Below are 24590 nucleotides of genomic sequence, written 5' to 3'. Positions count from 1 at the left end.
GGGGAAGATTTTATTATTTATTTTTATATGTGTATTATTATTATTATTGTATGTTTATTATTATTTAGCATTTCTTTTTTTTTTAGCATTTCTTGTAATGTAGTTTTCTGGCAAGAGTTTAGCAGGTTTTGCTTTTTAGGGGAAGATTTTATTATTTCACTTTCATTTCTGATGGACAGCTTTGCTGGGTAAAGTATTTTGGTTGGCAGTTTTTCTTTCGGCACTTTGAATGTATCATCCCACTCTCTCTTTGCCTGTAAGTTATCGGATGAGAAATTCTCTAAGAGCCTTATGGGGGTTTCCTTGTGTGAGAGAATTTTTTTTCTCTTCCAGTTTTTAAAATTCTGTCTTTGGTTTTTAGACCATTTCATTATTATATATCTTGGAGAACATTTTGGGTTGATGGTTTGTGGTGACCAAGCTTCATGAACTTGGATATCTAGTTCTCTTCCCATGTCTGAGAAATTCTCAGTCATTATTTCTTTAAATAAGCTTTTCATTCCTTTCTCCCTCTCTTCTTCTGGGACTCCAGTAATATGTACATTGTTTCTTTTGATTGTGTCTCGTAACTCCTGTAGGCTCTGTGCCTTTTCATTATTTTTTCTAATTGCTTAAATTCAACTGATCTGCCTTCTCGCTCACTGCCTCTCCCCCGTTCAACTGTGCTGTTGAAATATTGAATTCTTCAGTTCGTTGTATTCTTCAGCCCCAAAGTTGGTTCTTTTCTCTTTGTTTAGAGGCTCCTTTTGTTCTTTATGGTTTCCCTCATATTGTTGAATCACTTACGTGTTCTCTTGTAGCACTGAGCATTTGTACTACAATTATTTTGAATCCTGTGATGGGCAATACCTGCATCTCTGTTTCTTTGGGTCCTGTTACTGGACTCTTCCTTTGGTAGAGACATGTTTCCCTCACATCTTCCAGACTTTATGGACTGATTTTGGTTAGAGAAGCCTTTCATTTGCAGGTAGGGGTGCGTGGATTGCGTTGTGACCAGGTCTAGTGGTGCAGGGCAACAGGTGCAGGAGTGCACGGTAGTAGTAGGTCCAGTTGGGGCATGATGGCTCTTTGGCTCAAGCCACTGGGGTCCACACTGTTGGTAACAGTGTTCTTGGTGATCACTGCAGGTGTCTGCAGCGCCTGTAAGGGCTATTGGGCTTCTTAGCCTCTAGAACCAGTAAGTAGCTAGGGACCAGAGCAGGTTGCATTGGTGGCTGGGGCCAATGGTGTGCAGACACTCGACTGTGAGGGGCCAGCTGTAGGCCCCTTGGTAGTGGCAGAGGTCACTTGCCAATAAAGTTGTAGTGATGGGGGTCAGGGCAGGTAGCAAGGGCTAGGGCCAACTGTGGGCTCCCTGGCATTGGCAGAGGACCCGAGTGTCAGTGTGCTGCCCTAGGACTTTAGGGCATGCATATTGCAGTGGGGGTCGGTGACAGGTGTCAGGCTGCAGAAAAGGAGATGGAGGGCATGCAGGCCCTTGGCCAGAGGGACTTGCTATAGCTGTAAGGGGGCACGGTGGTGCTGGCCAGTAACAGGAGGCAGGGCTCACTGATGGCTGTCCTGCGGGCATGCACACCGGAGGAGCTAGTTACAGGTGGCCGTGCGGATGCTGGCCCACACCAAAAGGCGGACTTAGTAGCCCTGGAAGAGCCTCAGCTTCCTGGTTCTGATAGTGGGACGACAGTTACATCAATGTTCACTGTCGGGAAGGCGGGTGAAGGATATATGGAAACGATTATTTCTGCAGCTTTTCTGTAAGTTAGAAGTAAGTTCAAAGTAAAGTTTAAAAAAAGCTTAAAAAGGGGAGTGGGGCGGGGTGGGGGGGGGTAGTATACAGTGAAACCAATTAGTCCAACTGTGATTTTGATTTTCTTCCCCAGCTGCCTTCAGCTGCTTTGGTAGACAGCGAGCAGGCAGATGATGTCAGCAAGTGACTGAAGTCTAAGCATTCTCTAAAGCTGGGTGAGCTGCGTGTCAGTCTGCGTCGTCTGGAAGCAGAAGCAGATGGGAGTTGGGAGTGCAGATGATTTCTTGCAGGAGGGAAGGGGTGTAGCCCAGCTGTGTGCAGTCATTGGCTGGGGGCTGGCTGAGAAGAGCCTGTCCTCAGCTCACACTCTGTGACAGCTGGGGTTCAGGGCTCATCTCTCCCACACCGGGCTCAGCGTTGTCTGCGGTGTGATGGCGCGAGCCCACCGGGCCCTGAGGAACCCCTCTCCTTAGTGTTCCAGGCACCTCTCCGGAACCCCCTTTCTGTGGAGGATAGGAAAACACAACCGGTTTCCTCGGTCCCACGACTAGGGGTGCTTTGACCCCTGCCGAGCAACTGGCCGGGCAGATGAGAGCAGGCCGGGCCGTCGGGCTGGCGGAGGGCTCCAACTGAGAACTCCTCTTCGAGGCAGGTGCCAGGCAGGACAGCATCAGCTTAAAAGCAGGCTCCAGGCTAGCGGAGGGTGCCCATGGGAGCGAGCTCGGAAATCGCGATGAATTGATTTTAAGCAGCTGCAGCTGTGATCAGACTATTTTTAGCCACGGGACCCAGCCAGCTTTCAAAACCTGCTAATAGGAGCCTCACTGGAGCCAGCGAGTAAAACCAGCACAAAAATTTAGCTTTTAATCTGACAGCAAGAATGTGCTCAGTTAGGAGCTGGCTTAAAAGGCAAATTCAAGGAAGAGAACGCTTGCCACTGCCAAGTTTAAGTTTTCACACCTGCCATTTTTGAAACTAACTCATTCAGTAAATCTGTCCTCTGCTGCCGCTCGCTCAGTATTGTGTGTGCATTTTGGGTAGACCGAGTCGCTATCGTCAGAGCCTGTTTAGCAGTAACTCGCCCTCCCCCCGCCGGTATATCCTGCGGGCAGTCCAGCAGCGCTTGGAAGGGCCGGCCCCATCCACGCCGGCTGCAGTGACGGGCCAGGCTGGCCGAGCTGGGCCCTGGATCGCCCACTGCCTCCTGCAGGGACCTGGGCAGCCCAGGAAGGGAGGCCTCAGGAGCAGCTGTGGGCAAGGCTGGTGAGCTGCCGCCGTTTCCTTGACCAAGCCTCAAAGTAGGTAAAGGGGATCTCCAGCTGGAAAAGGCCTTTGTGAGGGGAAGGGACAGGAGTCGCATCTGGGGGCGGGGCCGGGGGACGACTGGCGGCAAACATGACAGAGTCTGGAGTACACAGGAAAAGCCAGTCCGTCTTTACTGTAGTGAGTGCAGGATACAAATAGTTTACAACAACCTCTAGCATTTTCTTAACCATTTGATAAAAAGTTCACTATAATATTTATTGTATAATGAAGAAAAAACAACACATTCAGGGAAAAATTGAGATTAACTTATTTTTCTTAAAAGGTTCATCTCAAGGATGGCAACAAAGTCCAGCTTGTGCCGCCAAACGGTTTTACATGATCAAACCGTGTACAGCTTCTTGTGTGAACTGTTGACTACAAACATTTACCAAATACATAAATCTCTTTTTAAAAAAGCCATTTTAAATATAGCAAAGCAGTGTCTTCTTGCACAGCAAAGTGAAGGAAGTTTCTACAGAGAAATAAAAGTTTTACATTTGTAAAATCTTTTTCACATTCTAATCATCTAGCTTCTTCTGATCCAATGCAGGAGTTCTCTGGTTCCTTATTTACTATGTATTTCTTGTGCGCATGATGGTTAATACAGAAAATAGGTTAATGCTTTATTAGTTGTCCTTAGAGTTAAAGGAAATGGTAAAACATATATTGTTCTTTTAGAACAAACCCCTGATTTAGTCTCTAACACAATGGACATAATTAGGGCTCAAAAGATGGAGTTTTGATCGGGACCATCTGCAGACATACAATGGTGACTCTCACTCAATGCAGGACGGTTCGCGCACTGAGGGAAGGACAGCTGTTGGAAACCGTACTTGAACCAGTGCGGTGTCCTCTAAGCTTTTTTTGTTTTTGTCTTTTAGTAATAAAATACTTCATCTGAAGGATAAAATTTTCTGGTGATGGTGTCATACAAAACACACGAGTCTAAAACGGTAAGAAAAGTCAGTTCTAAAGCAACACCATTCGTGTCTTCCCCACTCTGAGTTGGTTTCCACCAGGAGACGTGCATGTGTATGTGGTGTTTGGACATGGAGTCTGGGTGAGGGGTGTCTGTCAAGTCCAGACGCTCCAGGTCACACTGGGCAGACAGGAAAAGGGTTAACAGTCAAATATTCACTTCCTGAAAACGGAATACATTGTTACTTGGTCAGTGTAATTGAAATACAAACTCCGAGCCTCGTGTAATAGTATTTTAGAAAACAGTAGTTGTACTGATTATAAACCTGCATAGAAAGAAAGACTATTGAGATACAGTCAGAAAAGCCATCTCATAAGGCACACAAGAAAATAGACAGTAAATGCGAATGTGGTAACTCCTATTCCAATGTACAGCAGAAGTTCATGAACGTGCATGAATAGTAACGAAAGAATCACTTAACACTTTCAAAGCTATAAATGGTTTACAAAGTGGTAAGGATTATCTTGGAAATTCAGTGTCGGGAGACTGTCTTGTCTCAATCAGGTGTGACCTTACGAAGAAACGTGCCGGTGTGCAGTTCAGGAAAGTAAGTACAGGAAAGTAAGTACATTTGAAAGAGAAACTAATCCTTTCTGAACAAGAGCCAACGGCCATACTGCTCAGAGGAGACAGCACGTCACCCTCCCTTTTTTTGGCCTCTATCAAAATCTACTACCCGAACTGTTACTAAAACCGAATTCCATTTTGTAGCTGTGAACACCACAGGTTTCCCCTGTACCTAATACCTATGTGTCAGTCAGGAAGTCTGGCCGCTGATTTGTCACAAATAGCATATGAGGAAAATGTCAGAAGGAAGGCAATTTAGGGGGAAAAGCAAAACCTAAGTAAAAAATTGTAGGTAGCTGCTCAACATTAAGTTTAAAATACAAAATAGCAGCAATTTTTAAACCCTTATTTTGAGTGTCTTAGGAAAGGGAGTATTTAAAAATCTACGATGAAAGATATACAGGACTTTGAATTTTTGTTTGTGGCACAAGCCCAGGAAACGGACGAACCTGCCCTCGCGGCCCCGCTGGCTTCCCGCAAGAGGGAGGCGCGGCCTGAGTTTCACGAGGACGGTGCGCCGTGCCAGCCAGCGGTGTGCCCGTGAGAGAATTTCTCCCCACACCAAAGTGCTGTTTCGATGAACAGAGAGCTCAGAATGGTAGTATTTTGTAACCAGCTGCATCATTCTATTTTAGAGGGGCCAGGAAAAAAGATCCCTTCCCCCACAAGTATTTTTCCCTAATCATTTACCACTTATAAAACCTTTGTGCTCGTCTACTATTTTGCCATGTTCTCTAATATTAGGTCAGCTTTTTCTACTATATTTTTTTCCTCACAAAAGGCAAGTTTTAAATAATGCCTTAAATCTGTTACAACACATTTTATATTTATGCAAGATGAACTTAACACCAGTTTTTTTTGCCACTTTGCTATTTATGTACACATATAAAATATATAATGGTGCTCAACCCGTACAGCACAAAGATTACAACGTAACATCACACATTCACCACCAGTGAGGGGAGAAACCCCTTTATACAATCCTCTGAAAAGACTGGGCTAATAATTAAAATCCAAAGTACAGTATATTTAACAAAATAGTAAATATTAAACAGTGAATACTCTACTTAATAAGGATCTCGCCTTTTCCCCCCAAATTGGCGGCAATCCACAAAAATATACTTTTTAATCTGGTGACCATACAATACATAGGTACTTACATCAAAGGTGATAATATATTTAAGATGCTATATACACAAAAGAGTTTGGCTCAACTTTTAATTTACATATAGAATAATAAGTGTTCATGGCTTTTTTTTTCCAAGGTTCTGCTTGCAAGATATTTTTTTTTCCCCTCTTAAAATAAAACTAAAAAGTTAAAACAAGATAAAGCTATTCTCTTAAAAAAAAAAAGTTACAACATACAGCTTTGGCTTATATAAATAATTCATAGCAGAATGTGTTCAAAAGTAGTGAATATAATTTTATATATAGTCATCAATTCATAAGGGTGTTTTCTTTCATATAAAATATACATGAGCTAAAATCAGTTTCTTTAAGATATGAATGTAAAAAGAAACTTCTGACATAGTCCAATTATAACTTAATATATTAATTTATTTTGTTAATGCTCTATATTTCTAGGCTAGTATTTTCTGAATATCTCATGCGTGTTTTCTACTCTCTCTTTTTTATTAGCTAAAGATCACTTCTTTGACCCAATACATTTTTTGCACGTGCAAAACAGTTATGTGTGGGGCTTTTTTGTTTTGTTTTAAAATATCAACAGCCCTTCCCATGCACCCCTCTGCGACAGAGACCCATGCCAGGCTGGGTAATTAATATAAATGACATTTTATGTACAGTATTGCTTTCTTGGTTCCTGCTTTTCTACTGCTCTGTTCTACAAAGCATTTTTCTTAAGTAACTACAGTCACTGCACAGTTAAATAAAACAGTAGGGGCCCTCTAGGTTTCTGCAAGCTAGTGTGGGAGAATTATATATGGGTACACGTTTCTCTGCAAAAACTGGTTATCTCATGAAACAAGTAGTCCAAGGAAGTGCCAGACTAGAATCTGCCTACAGGGCGCTTTGTTTGCCACGGGACGTACATCTGCAGATCTACGAGGCAGGTAAGTGCCCAATTCTGTATGTAACACACACCCACACACACACACACACACTCACGCCCACATACATATATATATATAAAGGGATATATATGTATGTATGTACATATAAATATAGTTAACTCATGTCCTTATTTACCGATGTAGATATGTAGGGCAGTTCGCTGCGGGATCACGAAGTATGAACACCAGCCCGGGAGCCTTAGGTCACCCACGCGTCCATCCTCATTCGCTTGACAGAAGGGCTTTCTCTGTCCTCCGTGGTGGGGGGTCGGCCAAGCACGATTGGAGAATGGAAGTCACCCCGTGGATCCTCCCGGTCACTCCCATCATAGGAGCTGCTGGAGCTGCTCAGACTGTCCACAGGGGAGCGCCCCATTTCCTGCCGGGGCTGGGGGGCCTGGGGGGGCTGCGGCGGCGGCTGCGGCGGCGGCTGCTGCTGCTGCTGCTGGAAGCCTGACGGGGTCATTCGATCCCGGGGAGGTGAAATTGGTTCTGACTTTATGTTGATGTTTTGGTTGGTATTAATGGATAAATTCGAACCCTGAGATAACTGCCCTCCAGCACTGAAGGAAAGACAAGATGTTAGAGGGTTGGTGAGTGCATCTGCGTAACTGGAATGATACTGCAGCCTCCGCCCCACTGAGAGCCTATCCGAATGCCCAGACTGGTTTTAATGACCTCTCCATGGGAGGAAAACAAAACCAGGATGGCCGAGAGCCGGGGCAAGGGGCGCTAGTTCCCCTGCCCACACCCTTGGTCCTTTGGCAGGTGAAGGAGCCGAAACTGTGTGTCCGCCGCTGCGCGGGGACCAGAACGGGAGAGGAATGGCACAGCCCCTGCCTTTGGCTTCCCCTCTTCTTCGGCTTCCTCTCTGCTCTGGCCCTGGGAAAGGCACCGCTCACTGCTCGCACAGCACCTCGAAGACCGTCTCCTGACCCTGTTTTCCGGGGGAGGACACCGCCTCGGACAGGCCAACGTAGAGTCGCGGAGCGGGCTATAGGCTCCTCCCCCGAGCTGAGCGCTGAGCCCTTTTGGCTCCTGGTGTATTCATTGAGGATGAACAGACCTCCCGAGGGCCAACGGGCGAAGAAATGCAAGGAAAACCACCTTGGCTTTCTCCGTGGACAGGACGGGAGGAACAGCAGGGGGTGGGCATCTTGTGTGTGAAGCCGGCTACTGGGTTTCATGTGGCTGATCCCAGCCCGCTGCCCACACCGTCCCTTACCGAGAAGAGGTCAACGCAGAGAACATTCCTTCTGGGCAGGGTGAGGGGACAGGAGTGAGAAAAGCTTACAGTGGGGCCCAGGGGTATGCGAAAGCCCTAGTACCAGGGAGAATGTGGGTGCCGTCTGGGCCTCAGTACCCCTTGGTCACTCTATCTGCGTTTCTCCACCTCCAGAGAAGAGAAGCCTCGCTCCCCGGATCTCTTCGGGGAATGCCTAGTTTGAGCAGGACCCACGCTATTATCTAGAAGCACGTAAAGGAAATATTTTCTCCAAACAACTTGTACCACATAAAAAAGAAGTCATCCTAGGACCATCACATGACAGTCAACAGCACCAAAGACTGTAACTGATAGAAAAATACAGTGCAACGGCTGGGAGGAGAGATTCGGGGACAATTTCTAGTTACTCACACCAGAGAGCTGAGGGCGGCTTGTCCTAAATGGTGCTGCTGCCAGGCCGACACCTGTCCCAGAGACAGCATGCCCGGGGAGTTGAAGCCCTGCAGGGCCGACAGGTCCGCGCTCGTCAGTGAGTAATCTAGGACAAGGAGAGAAGTATCACTCGTGTGTGTGATAGACAAGGCCCAAGCGAAATCGGTTTTCACAGTGTAGCTCCGAAAGTTCTCCGGCTGCGAGAAGCCAGGTACTTTCTAACATAAAACACACAGGTCTAAACCCACAATAGCTTTTCTTTCGGGAGGTCCTAGCTGCATTTGCTTGTCTGGGATTATCTCGATAAAGTCTGTCTCAACTCTGTACTACATGTTTAGTCTCCTGTCTCACAAAAAGTTGAGATCCCTTCCCCAGACTTGTAAATAGAAATAATGACAGGGCCATTGCTAAGGGACGTACGTACACAGCGGTCACCTTACATGTGCCCACTGCTACCCCCTGGGAAAAGAAGCGACAGACCAGACAGAGCCTAGATCAGTAGCTCTTTTCTTCCTGAGGTTCGAGGGGAGCAGGAAGGACGGAGCAGCCCTTCTCGTGTAGGGCCACGCTCGGCGGCCAAGCGAAGGAAGCCGGCACACAGCTGATGAGCAGCGGTCGTTCGCGGCCCCGGGCTGTCAGAGATCCCTGACTGCGTGCAACACAGCTTCAAGTTCATGAAAAAACTTACGTGTGACAAGAGTGTAACAGAGAATGCGGCTCATTTTCTCGGAAAGCCTCAGTCACAATCACGCTGGCCAAGACCCAGGACATTAGGAATCGTTCACACATCAAGTTATTTCAGTTCTTCATTAACACTTGTTTTTCCCATTTACTTTCAAAGAGAGGTGGCAAAAACCCTTCTACTCTTAACTGTTTTTTCCTGTCTCAGGGGAGGTATTTAAGGAAGCCCATCTTCCTAGTGAATTAACATTCATAAAAAAGGGACTGAGTGGAAAGAACACAGCTGCTGCTTGGGATTCTGCCTGCCTCTACACTCTGCTCACGCCACGCTCTCCGACCGCCTCAGCCACTCCCCGCCAAGGTGGGAAGGGGTCCCGCACGCACGCTGGTGCCCCCTGCGATCCCAGCTCTCTACCTCTAGGTCCTCCCAGCTACCTACTGGGTATGTTCATTTGGATGTCTCTCCAAACCCCTCAAATCTGACACCCGAACTGGACTCCTCTCCTCCAAACCTGCTCCTTATCTTAATAAACGGCACTGATATTCACCTCGGTCATGCCAGAAACCTGTGAGTGTTCTTGATGCTTCTCTCCTACTTCCAGCACCAACCACTAAGGCCAGTCAGTTCTCTGTGTTGTCTCTCAAACCTGCGTGTTTCACCAGCTCTTGTCTAAGCCATCAGGATCAACTACCTGGGCCACCGTGCTAGCCTCCATCTGATCTCCTGGCATGCAGCCTTGCCCCATGAACACGAGCCAAAGTGATCTTAAAGTAACAAATGGGTTCACGATACCTCTCTGCCTACGACTTTCTGGCTTCCCTGTGCTCTTAATATCCAAAATCTTCAACATGGCCTAGAAATTGTTACTTACCTCTACAGTTTCAACCCTACACACCCTGCACCATCCGGATCCCTCCAGCCACGCTCCTGTCTGCTAGCCTTTGCACGCCGCCGTGCTCCCTTCTCCTTGGAACAATCTCCCTGCTCCGCCCAGCTGAGTCACGTGTGCCCCTCTAGCGAGGCTTCTCCTTAGTTCTTAACACGACTGTGGTACCTGATTCTTAGAGCTGTCTGTCCTAAGTTCCGCTGTGAACCGTACACTCCTGTGTGCCCAGCCCCATAGCTGCCACACAGTGAGTGTTCAACAGACATGTGCTGAGTGGAAATACGAGCAGGGCTGCGGAGTGACCTTATGAGGGGCATGACAAAGCAACCGGGGTTCTTCCACATAAAAACTTGTACTTTTTGAAATGTTGCTCGTATCTTCATCCCTTTCCTGATCATTTGGCATGACTTTGACTCTGTACAGAAAGGCAAATGCCATACTACAGAAAGATGAAAATGGACGTGTTTAAAAAGGGCAACAAGACAGAGTAAAAATAATATTTTTTAAGATTAAGCTGCACACATGCTCCGAAAATGAGCACAGAGACTAAGTCACAGTTAAAAGAAGGAATGAGACCGAGACCAAGTGATTGATGGTTTTGAGAGAATCGGACTCTGTTTTTATGTTTTGATAATTCCTTCTGGATTTTTAAAAAACAAGTTCTTGCTAATTCAACAGCATTTCTTAGGCATGCACAGTGGCACATGGACATATCCTGGGAAACCTGTCTTGAAAGCTCAAGAAACTGCTCTCACTCCAAACCAGTTCAAGTCCCACCTTCCCCACTGGAGCTCCTCTGAACCTTTCATATCGTGCGTCCCCCACTCTTTCCTCACGTTCTCAGGTCTCAGAGCACAAACTGCTAACCTCAGCCACTTAGGACCTCAGCTCTGACCTGTCTCCCGAGCTGGCACGAACCTGGGACAGAAGCTCTGTCCCTGGCATACAGGTGTGCCTACAGCTGGCGATCACTGCCAGGACACAGAATTTCTGTGAACGTGTTCTCTCTCGCTTTACTCTAGATTTGCACTTAATAGGTTTGGACATTTTTTTCATATTGATTGTTAGAAAAGGTAGTGGACGTTCTCCTAAGAGGTTTTCTTTTTTCAACAAAACCTTTTCAAATCCTGTTTTAAATGAACTACACGGCATTAAAGTGACAAGCAAATGTATCAATGGCCACAGGGAGCATCAGACAGCTGTGTGAAAACACCGGGCTAAAGCATTTACTCTGAAGTCTAAAATTAGATGGTTTTTATTACAGTCCGCTTATAAGAATCCTGAAAGGATGAATGCCCTGCACTGCAGTCTGAAAGCTGACAAGGTATCACTTAACTATTTCCTTCTTTCCTTCTTCCTTTGAAGCATTAGGTGTTTGGCTCAGCGGGTGAGAAGGCGAAACCACACCCGCTGGCCTTCTGCCTCTCCCCAGAACGGCTGATCTGGAAGAAACCTGCCGTGCCGGGCCTCTGCGGACAGATTGCGTGGCCCAGGGCACCTCTCGCTCACTCAGCGGTGCTGACTTTGCCTTCCAGACCCCTGCAATAGGGTGTTTCAAGATGAAATGTCTAAATAAACATAAATGAGTGAGAAGCTCCTCTCAGAAGGGAGGAATGACTAACTGGCTCTGAGGAGAAACAAGAAACGTCCTGGTTTTGCTCCTGAGGCACAAAGGACAGAAACTAAAAAAGGTAGTTACACAGAGGAAAGCCCCAGCCGCCTGACGCAGCCATGCATGTGTCCCCTTCCGTTGTCCCGAGTCCAGGCAGAGGCCGTGCTCCCCACAGCAGGTCAATACCTGCCAGCCTGGAGGACTGGGACACCGTGTCGTGAGACAGCGCCAGAGAAAATGCCAAGCAGCGCTCTCATCCTCTCTGGTCCAGAATCCCTCACAGGCCGGGATTCTGGAACAGCTCTCTGTTTCTTTGTCAGGCTAGGTAAAAGCTGACACTGGGAAATCATTTCACAATGTATTTTCTTGTACGCTTTTCAAAGCTAACCTTTGTCTTTTAATATACCCAAATGTGACTCTAAAGAACTGGAGATAATTGATTTCAATCGATATGCTTGTAAAAAAAAATCACAAAAGCACATGTTGATCACCAAACAAAGAAGTAAGAGCCACAGAAGGCAAGAGAGCAGGCTTACCAGTGTTGTAGGCGGTTGGCATGGCTGAGTACACGAGTCCCTGCGGAGGCAAGCTCGGGGTGGTCACAGACACGACTGGGGTAGCTAGAGGCTGAGTGGCTTGAGAACTGCTTATCCTTTGGGTATTCTGTGAGAGAGCAGAAAAAAGGGTCATTATGAGTATTTATATTCAGCCTTAGTATTTTAAAAATAACATTCAATTTAAAAGTGACATTTTTCACAGTTTTATGATGTGAACGTCATTATGTCTTAAAGCATAATGTGATGATATGAAAAAAACCTTAAAAATGCTAATGGGAACAACTAAATATTTAATTTCAAGGGACATAGTTTTACATTAATTATTCATTTTCCCTTGTCTTTCATAGTGTTTGTTGGTGGCAAGGATATATCCTCAAAACAGAAACTTGCACTACAGGTGAGAATGCTTTGATGTGTCACCATAAATGAGGACTTGCTGGCACTAAAATACCGCCCGGCTGCCCCCAATCAAACATCTAGGTTTTCGGGCCCTGAGGAGAGCCAAAAGTCTTTTGTATCCTGAGAGTGTAAGTAAGTTCAGGGTTCGAAACCAGTTGCATCTGCGGCATTCCCATGTTAGTGTGGTGTGGGGTTCTGGCTTCCGGAAGTACAGTTTGCTTCCAGTTGTCCTGCCCTGCGCTCCTACAGTTGCTACACCCACACCCCCCCCGTGCCCCCCCATCATGTTCAGCCTCTCCCACTGTCACCCCCCCCCCAGTGACCTATTTCTTGGCAGCAGGTTCCAATACGCATCCCTGCACGGGCTCCTGACACTTCTGAAAGGAGAGGCTTTGCGTGGAGAGCTTGTGACTAGCGCGCTTCTCGTGAGACTGCGAATGGAGCGACACTAAATGCTCGCTGACCGACTCCATCTACACCGTATCCTATCCGTACCGGGAGTGAACTGAAAAAACCCAACTACTGAATAATCAAGTCCGCCTGAGATGGCCACTCCTCTGCGTTTCGGGCGTGACAGCACTTTCTCATGACAGGGGCTTCCAGGAATGCTCCCAAAGCAGGATCAGAGAAAGAGAATAGACTCCATGATCCATGGGGTCAGCACCCAAGAAGGCCAAAGCACAACTAGTCCAGGGCTTTTACGTATAGAGACATCACCTACGTTTTTGTCCCAAATTCCCAACTTCCGAAGCTTGGTGGGGGGATCATTTCACTTTTCTGAACCTCTCCATTTGCTCAGTAGGGAAGACAGTGATCTTTGTGCTGCTGGCCTTGGGCACTACTGGGAAGCTCTAGTGAGTTAAGGGGCAGGAAGTGCTCTGGTGACTCGAGTACCACCCAAATGTAAGACAGTATCCTTAAACGACTCTCCCAAGAAACCCTCTGGCCCACATTTCTATGTAACTTCAGAGCCACAGGTAAGACCCCTGGAGCGACCGCGAAGCGAAGTTGTCTAGAACAGCAAGGCTTCTCAAAGCATCTCGGCAGCCCGGCCCTCACCAGAAGAGTCTTCGGTGGCGGCTCCGAGGCACCTGTTCTTCCCGCTTTAGGCCAGAGCCCCCCAGGGTAATACATGAGAGTCAAACCAATCTGAGTAACTTTCTAAATGCTAACATTGGGGCTGTATTTTGGTTCTGACCACAAAGCTCTGCATTCAAAAACTGATTTAAGTTTTAGAGTCTGAATCAGCTTAAGTTTTAAAGAGTAGGAACTGTTTATAGTTTTGGTTATGTTTTTGTTTCTTAACTACAAACATTTTTAATTTTTTTCACCTTGTGGTTTTCAAAGATTTAAATTTATCTTTGAGATTCTGTAACTGGGGAGTGAACTTTAAGTGGGTGGAAGTGAATGTATGGTAAGTGGGAATACACGTTCATCTCAGCATTAAGTTAATAATTTTAATGAATTATTGAGGTAGAGATCTACTTTGGACTTAATCTGGAAACTCAAAGAGTCAGACAGTAGGCGAAAGAACACAGCATGACCCAGTTTGGCCTAACTCTATCCATGCCAGGGCTTCAACTCCATGGCAATCTCCAGGCATGACCTCAAGAAGAGGTGGGGTGTGTGTGTGTGTGTGTATAATAGTGAATGCCAATATATCGGTGGTATGCATCAAAGCTCCGAATCTCAAGGGCATTGATTTTTCTGAGTAAGAGACTTGTGGGACCACCAGAGGGCAACATACTGCTACAGAATTGAAAGGAAACACTTTGACAACTAACTTCCTAAGGGTAAACAGTCGAAGACAAATCATTTTATCTTCAATTATAAACTTCCATTTTCTAATTATTACCGTATCACTAAGTAAAGTATTTCCCCAGAAGAAAGTCTAAATCTGCACATGATATAATCCAACACCACAATTGATGGCAGACTAGTATATTTTAGTTTACTGAATACAAAACCACATCTAAAACTGTGAGTGATCACGAAGTTAAATCTCTTACTTTTAAGGACAGAGCACAGACAACCTTATCTAAAAAGACACAAAATGTGCAAAACATACCAGCATGCATATATATGTAATAATAAAATATAAATAAAACCAACAGATGCCTTCCCCCCATGCTCTCATGCAATCTGAACCCTTGTCCATGCTACAAACTAAACATTTTCAAGTTTTTCTCCCTTAAAGTCACTAATTAGCAACTGACTGAATTTATATGATCATGTCTGTGAATTTTGGGTTTTAGTTCCCAAAGAAGAGATAAAATGAAAGTTATTTTTAGTCAAATTTATTTTCTAGAAGAGAAGCCAATAGAAATCATTTTAGAAAAAAGATAATAGCTACTTTTAACAACAGAGTATGTCCTGATAGAAAAAAGGTAAATTTGTGTATATTAAATTACAGACATTCCTTTTAGCAAACAGGGAACCCCCCTTATGGTTCAGATCATCTCATGCAGTATGAAATAATTCCAACTCCGAAAAAAGTGACCTCACCAAAAATGATGTAATCTTTTTGAAAGAAAGAGAAATAACACAAGACCATGTGTTACAATCTGAGGAACTTTGAGGGTGAAGTCATTTTCTAAAAATATGTTAATAATTTGGGGAACTATATAAGGTATTTTATATCTTTCCTTAAAAAAAATCTTTAGCAAGTGTCTTGTGATCATTGACAGCTATTGTTTTAAAGGCTCTGTTCCAATGTTCCCTCCGACAAACAAAATGGGTCAAGATATACAACTATAAACAGAAAAACGGGATGGACTCTGTAGTACCAGATTGGTTCCGTTATTAAAAGTGCTTGGATAGTGTTTAATAACAGCAAGAAAAATTGTGTAACAAAGGGAACACTGGTTAGATATAAACATTTAAGAGAATTAGTACTTTGCAGGTCTTTTGCAACTCCCTTCAAGCAGAAACGCACACTCACCAACTCCAATTCCTCTTCCTCCGACTGCACTCAGCACATGAGAGGGATACGAGAGTTACTAAGACTGTTGATACTCAAAAATAAAATATTTCTTTAGAAAAACATGTTATTCGGACACTAGCAGTTGCTTGGAACTCTAAAGAGATGATTAAATATATGCAATGAATACAAATATAAATTATTTATCATATTTCCACTAGCAGCTGATTTCAGAAGAAAGATTCTTCAGATCCCCGCAGGCCAGGCTATAAAGCTGCCCCCGCTCCCTGGCTTGGTCCGCTCCTGTGTCGGCCTCACCCGCACACCGCCGGGCTACCGCGACTGTGTTTAAATGGAGTTCCTCATCATGACACCAGTTTATACTTGAAACCGTGAGAGTACTTCGTCCTCGCATCCCTAGCCCACCTGGTCACACACATCCATTATTTATCTTCTAGACGTGTGCTTTTGGCGGCAGGAATTATTTTGTTTTCTTACTTCCCACCGCAGCTAGCACAGTGTTAGGAAACAGGAAGAACTCCAACAGTGGTTCGTAACTGTCTTGGAGCACACAGATTGAGATGCAAATACAGCTGTCGTGTGTATGATTTCGCTGCGGAAAAACAGTAACCTGTATGAAGCTAATGAGACTGGACGAGAATGGAACTGATAAATCACGTCCAGGAAAGAGATGAAGGACACATACTTGCTCTTCTCCTGAGCATTTAGAAAATACTAACAGGCTAGAAATAATCTGCTAGCTAGTGTTTTCTAATTTTACTGGAAGGAGTCAAGCTTTTCTGTCAGTCTATGGAAGTCTTTGTAAGCGTCAGTGTGGAGGAGACCCGGATCCGAAAGCCAGCCAACCTGAAGACAAACGGTAACACAGGCAGGCCGGTGGCCGACTCTGAAAAACAACCACCCGGCCTACAACTGCCGTCTCAACTGTGGGCGAGAGGCCCTTCAGCGGCGGAGTCACACAGATCTTCACAGGCCTCCAACCGCGGGACCCGCGTGGAAATACCACAGGTAAGTGCTGTGTGGTTTCCACTTGCACCTGCCGGGCCAGGGGTGTAAAATAATTTATATGGCAAATTCTGAGTCTTCTAAGAGCTGCTTCATGATCTCTAAAGAAAGACCGGACAGAGATAGCCCGGACCAGCTGCTGAAGGCCTCCGAGCAGGTCTGCCCTTACCTTCCGCAGTTTACTGAGCCTTCAGTGAAACTTTCTGTAGTCTCTCTGAAAGACAGGGCCAGGTGTTTCACATCCTGTTCCTAAAGGTGAGCCAAATGACTACCCTGAACGCCCACGTGTTTTTCTTTTCGGGGTTACCTGTTACACCTGTGTGTGTCTTTAACTCGGTATCCTGCAATAATTTTACCCGTGGAGAGCGGCTGCGAAGAGAGCGCACGATCACAGCACACACCCCGGCACCACCCCACCCGGGTCTGCCTCTCAAAGACACACGAGACAACCGTCAAAACTGATAGAGGAATGCAGCAACAGCTAAGGCTACAGGCCTTCACCTGGATTTCACGTCTTTCACCAATGTCCTTTTTCTACTCCAGGACTGGATCCTGCATGCCACATGCCCTTACCGGTCACATACCCTTAGTCTCCTCTGGTCTGTGACCGCTCCCTCCATCTTTCCTCATTTTTCATGACCTTAAAAACTGAAGAGTACTGGGTGGGTATCTTATGGAACATCCCATAATTTGGGTCTTAAATTTTCTTGGATAGAGAGCACGGAGTTTTGGAAGAGTACCAAAGAGGGGATGTGACCCTCTTAGCACACATATCAGAAGGTATGTCATTCCATCATCGGTGACGTTAAACTCGACTGCTGGTGAAAGTCTGGTCTTCCAGGATTCCCCACTGCAAAATTACTAATGTTCCCTTTGTCAGTTATCTGGGGAGAGACATTTTGAGGCTATGCAAACACCCTGTTTCTCCTTAAACTTTCGCTCACTCGTTTTAGCATCCGTTGACCCCTGGCCATGACCTCTGTATTGTGGTAATTACAGTGATGATTTGCTATTTCTCTCATTCTTTCTACATGCAATCATTAGAACTCTTCTCTAAGGGAGAGCTGTTTCTTTGATCATTTTTATCAATAACAGACTTGGTATTTTTTATTCCTTGGGTACTAATCCAATACTATTGTTACTTATTTTGTTGCTTAAATTGTTCTAGTTTGGGCCACTGGAGCTCTTCGGAAAGGCTGGTTCCTGTACACATTTCACCTGTACTTCCTTATCCTCTGGCACCTCCGACCCATCCTGTATTTTCATTGCCCCCACTCTATAATCAATCATTTCTCCAAGGAGTCCTGATTCCTTTTACTGGAGAATGTTTAGAAATGAAGATCTGAGTTTAGGTGTGTTCAGTTCTCAGGTGTCATTATCTGAAGGGTCTGTCGGGAGAACTAGGAGATATACGAGGTGTACTATTCACGTGCTTATACATTTATATTTCTCTATCTACAAATGTTAAGAAAGTAAGTTCATACTGAAACTTCCAACAATAGCCCAGAAACACAGGGTTCACTGTAGCCTTCCTTCCCCAACCCCCACCTACCTTGCTTATTTGTAAGTTTTTCCCCCCAACAATGAAAAACCCGGTTTTATCTACAATGTATTCACTGTTTGAGTGTTGTCTAACAAATGTACCATCTTGAGTACAATGACTTCCTAATTTTTTTGTTTTCTCTATCTAGAGTTAAAACCGTTTCCGAAGTTACTGAGAGCTCCTTCCCCGTCCCCTTCCAGATCATCCTGTCGCAGACTTGTACTACAGTCATATTCATGTGTCACAGTCTGTATTCCATCTGCAGTTCCCCTGGAATCCTGGTTGATTTTTAGCTGCATATAGTAAAACCACTCTTTGTACAGTTTTATGAGTTTTAACAAAAGCATAGACTCATAGGTACATCCACCAACACAGGATCACAGAATAGTTCATTGCCTCAAAAATTCACCTCAAATACCCTTTGCAGTCAATTCCTCTCTCCATCCCTGGCAACCACTGATCTGTTTTGCATTTTGCAGAATGAAATACAAATGGAATCACATGCTATGTAGTCTTTTGGATCCAGCTTCTTTCACTTAGCAAAACTCATTTAAGATCAGCTATGCTGCTGTGAATAAGCGGCTCGTCCCTTTTTATTGCTGAGCAGTATTCCTTTGTCTGGATGTACCACAGTGTGTATATCCATCCATTCTTCTGTTGGAAGGACATCTAGGCTGTTCTCAGTTTTTGGCAACTGTGAAAAATACAGATTTCTGTAAGCACAGTTCCCAATTCACTTGTGTAAAAATTCTCTAGGAGAGGACTGTTGGGTTGTATGACAAGTATATATTTAACTTCGTAAGATGTTGCTGATCTGTCTTCTCAGGTGGTGTGTGACTTTGCATTCTAAGCATGAACATACGAGGGTTCTTGTTGCTCTGCATCCTTGTCAGAACTTGGCATTTTAGAATGCCAGGTTTTTGTTTTGTTTTTAAGTAGGCCTCAGCGGGCCTTGAACTCTCAACTCTGATATCAAGAGCTGAAATCAAGAGCTGGACACTTAACCGACTGAGCCAACCAGGTGCCCGAGTAGAGCTGACACATGGTGTTACATGTTTTCAGGTGTACAACACAGCAGTTCCCCATACAGTATGCTGTGCTCACAAGTGTAGCTGCCCTCTGTCCCCATATAATGCTATCACAATTCCACTGATTCTTTTACTTTTAAAATCTTAGCCATCCTAACAGATGTACAGTTGTATCATCATGGAAGCAGGTCTTCTACCAGGTATGTGATTCGCAAACAGTTTCTCCTCATCTGTAGGCTTTTTCTTCTCTGGGTAGGAACTTTTACAGAGTAAAACTTTCTGATAGTGAAACTATTTTGATAGCATCAATATATCAGAATTTTCTTTATGGACCATGTTTTTGGTGTATTGTTTCTTCCAAAGTTTTCTTCTAAAAGTTTCAGAGTTTTGTATTTTATGCTTGAGTCTATGATATGTTTTTAGTTAATTTTTGCATAAGGTATGAGTTGTATTTTGAGGTTTTATTTTTGCATATGGATGGTGAACTGTTCGTGGAGAGTCAGTTGTACCAGCTATCCTTTCTCGGCTCAACTGCTTTACTGCCTTTGTTAAAATACAACAGAATATATTTGTGTAGGTCTATTTTCTGGGCTCACTGTTTTGTCCACTGGCGCCCACCTTTCTGCCAGTACCTCTTTCATTCTTGATATTGATAACCTGTGCCTTCTCTTTTAACTTGGCCAGAAGTTTAGCAATCAAAAAACTAGGCTTTGGTTTGATTGCTTTTCTCTATTGTTTTTGTTTTAAATTTCATTAATTTCTGCTCTTTTTTTTTTGTCTTTTGATTGCTTTGGGTTAAGTTTGCTCTTCTTTCTTGAGTTTATGAGTTTTAACAAAAGTTTATGGATTTAGTACCTTCTCTTTTCTAATATAAACATCAAATGCTGTAAGTTTCCCTCTCTCATACACACACACACACACACACATATATTTTATAATTTCTCCTAAGATTTCCTCTTTGACCCAGGGATTATTTAAAAGTGTGTTAATCTCTCAATATATAAGGATTTTTCCTTTCTGTTATGATTTCATTATTATGAGAATATAATCTGTATGATTTTAATTCTTTGATATTTGTTGAGGTTTACTTTGTGGCATAGGAAATGGTCTATCTTGGTGAATGTTTCAAGTGCCCTTAAGAAGAATGTTATGTTCTGTTGTTGTGAAGTGTCCCATAAACGTCTGTTAGTTTGAGTACTGGTGAGGTTGGCCGAGTATTGCTCAGGTTGTCTAGATCCTTACAGATTTTTCTGCCTGCTTGTTCTGTCAATTACTGAGAGAAGAATGTTTAAGTTTCCAGCAACAGTTGTGGATTTTTCTATTTCACCTTTTAGTTCCATCAGTTTTTGGCTTACAAAGTTTGAAGGCATGCTGTTAGGTGTGTATACATTAAAGATACTTAGTTCTTGGAAAATGGACTGTGTGAAGTCCTTCTTTATTCTTGAGAATATTCCTTATTGTGAAGCCCACAATGTCTGAAATTAATATTGCTACACTAGCCTTCTTGTGGTTAATGTTTGCATAGTATGTTTTCTCTATCTGCTAACCTATGCCTTTATATTTAAAGTAGGGTTTCTATAGACTGTGTATAGTATGACCTTCCTTTTCTTAAACAATCTGACACTTTGTCTTTTAACTGATATTTACGACTAAATTCAGTGTGATTACTTGTATGGTTGGATTAAAATCTACAATGTTGCTAGCTGTATTTATTTGTCTCATCTGTTCTTTGTTGCATTTTTCTGTTTTCTCCCATATCTTGGGCTATTCGAGCATTTTTTTATAATTCCATTTTATTTCCTCTACTAACTTTTTATACCTCTTTTTAAATTGTTTTCTGTAGTTGCACTAGGTTTTTTTAAAAAGATTTTATTTATGTATTTGACAGAGATCACAAGTAGGCAGAGAGGCAGACAGAGAGAGAAAGGAGGGGAAGCAGACTCCCTGCTGAGCAGAGAGCCCGATGTAGGGCTCGATCCCAGGACCCTGGGATCATGACCTGAGCCGAAGGCAGAGGCTTTAACCCACTGAGCCACCCAGGTGCCCCACACTAGGTTTTATAACATACATCTTTAGTTAACTAGAGTTCACTGTCAAGTAGATATCATATTAGGTGTAGAGTAAGGACTTCAGTATGTTTACACTTTGCTTCCTGTCTTTTGTTGTCCTACACTTTATTTTTACATGTATTATAAGCACAAAATTCATTCCCACTATTTTTGCTTTAGAAAGTAGTGATCTTTTAGAACAATTAAAAAGAGAAAGATGCCTGGATTCTGGCTTCTAATACCAGTCTCCAATAATAAGGAACCAAGGTTCCTTAGAGAAATGACTGATTCTGGGACTAGGGCAGGAAATATACAAGATGAGCCTCGAACACTTCGTCGTAACTGAAAAATTTTAAAGTAACCTTCATTATCCCCTCCCCCCGAAAAATAACCCCACAAGGATGAGGGTGTATTTTCAGAGGAACTGGAACCAAGTGAAAAGTCCTCGACAGCTAAAGCTGGAATATGAACAGAATGAAACAGTATTGGTAGAACTATATGTTAACAGAATTTAGTAGTATAAATATCCATAAGTCTGTATTAATGTAAATCATTAAATAAATAAAAACAAACAGATAAATCACCTGTTCAGAAGAACTCCAAATAATTTATGTAGATATTCCGCCCTCAAGGAGGTAGACCCTAATTCCCCACTCCTTAAGTATGGACCTTGCATAGGGACTTCTTTCCAAAGAGGACAGTATGGAAAGGAAGAAGCGTAACTTTGCAGCAGAGAAACCCATGTAACACTGCATCAGCAAGCTGACCAAGGTTGACAACAACAGTAATTACTCATAATGATACTATGTATCCTTTGTATGGGGTGATAAAAATGGCACACTTGAGTTGTGGCCTTCCTCCCTGAAACCTGTAACCCTAGTCTAATCATGAGTAAAATGTGAGGAAAAAAAGTCCCAATGGAAGAACATTCTACAAAATACCTTACTAGTACTTCTCAAAACTGTCAAGATCATTAAAGCAAGGAAAGACTTAGAAACTATCACAGCCAAGAGGAGTCTGAGGAAATAGCCTACTAAGTGTAATGTGGTGTCCTGGATGGGGTCCCAGAACACAAGCTATGTGGTTTAAAAACTAAAGAAATCTGAATATAAAAGTTCTGTGAATAATAATGCATCAATACTGACCTTTTAGTACTATGTAGTACTACAGTACTATTGTACTATACTAATGCAAGATGTTAATAATCGGAGAAACTGGTATGAAACATTAGGAGAACTTTCTGTACTATCTTTGTAATCTAAAATAAAAGGTTTACAAAATGTAGGGGAAAATGAATTGTGTTTTATCTTCATTTATTTCATGTCCATTGTTCTATATTTCTCTGTGTAGATCAAGTTTTTGCTGGCATCACAGTCCCTTTGCAGAAGGACTTCCTTCAGCATTTCTTACAGAACAGATCTCCTAGCAATAAATTCCCCAGATTTTTTTGTTTGAAAGTTTTTATTTCTCTTTCATTTCTGAAAGACAACTTTGCTGGATGCAGAATTCTAGGTTGAGGGTTTCTTGTTTTGAATTCCAGCACTGCAGGTTCCTCCGCGGTTTTGTAGCTTGCATAGTTTCTGAAGTATGGTATATATTCTCTTTTCCTTCTCTTACCTCTGGCTGCCTTTAAGATTTTCTCCTTGTTGTCCTTTGCTTTTAGCAATCTGAAATGTGTGTGTATTTGTCCTACTTGGTGTTATTATTTCTTCAAATATTTCTTCTGCTCTGTTCTCTCTCCCCTCTTTTTGGAATTCCAATGACGAATATGTTAAACCACCTGATAGAATTCCACAGCTCTTGGAAGATCGTTCTGCTTTTTGTTTTATTTTCACCCTTCTTTCTCTTTGTTTTGCAGTTTGGGTTAACTTTGCTGACCTACAGACCAATAGGTCTTTAGTGTTTGGTTTGAGTTCATTTAATTAGGAATTGGGCTGAGTTGGAGCTTCACGGGTGCAATCTTCACCTCGGTGCCGCCACCATGGGCCCCGAATCCCTGCAGCAGGAAGTGAGGGCTGGTTTGCCAGAAGTCGGTTTTCCTCCAGTGTGTGCTCCATTCTCAGAATGAAGCCTTCCCCTCTTGGTGCTGCGCCCCAGGCTGGGGTTTCTCGGGCAACCGCCATGCTCCTGGCGTTCGCATTGTTCCTGCGCCTCCGCTGTGGCTTCAGATGTTTTTCCTTTTCCATTTCTTGAGATACAATGGGAGGTCGCCAATGCCCGGAGGGTGACACTTTCTGTCGTTCATCTCCTCATAGATGAACACATCTGGTCCACAGGACAGAAAGGGGAGAAGGGTCCAGGCAGCACATTTTGTCTCTATTACAGGGGCTGCTCTTCCCCTTTCTCAGCCATACATCATAGTGGAGACTTCTTCAGGGTGTTCCCAATCTCTTCTGTGAGCACCCAGTGGGGTTCGTGAAGAACAAGCCTCCAAAAGAACTTGGACTTCCCCTACATCAGGGCACTAGGGGTTTACACGGTCCTGCCAGTGAACTCTTGGCCTCCAACAATTCCCCAAGCATCTGAGTTGAACTCTCATTACCTGTGTCCTACCCAGACAAATCAGTGCTTGAATGTCCTCTCCCTACAGTATCCGTCTCTCCCTGAAGTTTGGGCCACTTGGTGGCCATGAAATCTCAGCACCACGATCTACTCAAGGAGAACTGTGAACTTGTTTGTTCAACTCGTTTTCCTTGTAAGGCTGGGAGCAACACAGTTTCCAGCTTTCTATCATCTCCAAATGAAAACTTGTTTGTTCCTTGACTTAAAAGGTTTTGGTCCTGGCTCTCTTTTATATTACCCTGGGCAAGTACGGACTTCTCCCTCGGTTTCCTCATCTCTACCCAGCCAAGATTACAGCATAGTTGACAATCAAATGTGACAGTGCGCATGAAGATGTTTGGGAATCGATAAAGCATTATACGTATGTGCATTATCTAGAGCCTGATGGCATCAACTTCTGCTTAGCAAAAACACACACAGTGCTGCACTGGAGAGAGAACACCTGGCATGTCACCCTGCACGTTAGTCAAGCCATGCTGTCCGAGCAAGGGTTTCAAAACTTGCATACATATTCTGATTTTTTTCCCCGTAAGAAGCGAAAGGAGATAAACATACTCTCCTCTTCTTCATAAACACAGGATTCAAAAGCATATGACACTGGAACTATGAAGACATCGCCAAGGGCTAGAGTGGGGAGACCTGTATTCTCTATAGTACTCACCGGGAAGGTGAGTTGAGAGGGAATAAACAAAGACTACTTGAAGACTAACTCATTCATGTTTTGATGCATTGTCCCTTATTCTACAGTGGTTCTCTTTGGTATGTGGAATTTTCTAACAACTAATAAAGTGTTTCTCCTACAGAAAAGCATGTGTAATCGATTACTGAAAGTATGCAAAGTAGAGACAGAAGAAATATTTAAGTCAGGTTTGAATTTGGTGATGGAATCTCTGAGCTAAGATCCCAGCCTGGTAAAATTAAAATTAAGCCTAACAACCTCTCCTCATTTAGCTTTAATTTTAAATAACCACTAAGCATATTTACATCCTCTTTTTCTGTA

General features: G+C 43.7%; 1 protein-coding gene across 11 annotated transcripts in view; it reads right to left on the bottom strand.

The window, feature by feature from the left end:
* Positions 1-3158: 3158 nt before the first annotated feature.
* The window catches only part of MEF2A (myocyte enhancer factor 2A), a 174571-nt gene continuing 153139 nt past the window's right edge, over positions 3159-24590 (bottom strand). For 7 of the 11 annotated variants that reach the window (XM_046007651.1, XM_046007648.1, XM_046007644.1 and 4 more), the window contains 4 exons: positions 15405-15428; positions 12044-12170; positions 8307-8433; positions 3159-7233 (listed from right to left, as the gene is read on the bottom strand). In XM_046007651.1, the coding sequence (XP_045863607.1) occupies positions 6870-7233; positions 8307-8433; positions 12044-12170; positions 15405-15428 (642 nt within the window). In that variant the 3' untranslated portion in view covers positions 3159-6869. The remainder of the gene's footprint in view (positions 7234-8306; positions 8434-12043; positions 12171-15404; positions 15429-24590) is intronic. The other 4 variants (XM_046007652.1, XM_046007650.1, XM_046007649.1 and 1 more) reach the window with 2 other exon arrangements.

This window comes from Meles meles, chromosome 6, assembly GCF_922984935.1.
Source record: "Meles meles chromosome 6, mMelMel3.1 paternal haplotype, whole genome shotgun sequence".
Lineage (NCBI taxonomy): Eukaryota > Metazoa > Chordata > Mammalia > Carnivora > Mustelidae > Meles > Meles meles.
This window is presented reverse-complemented; position numbering and strand designations above follow the sequence as displayed.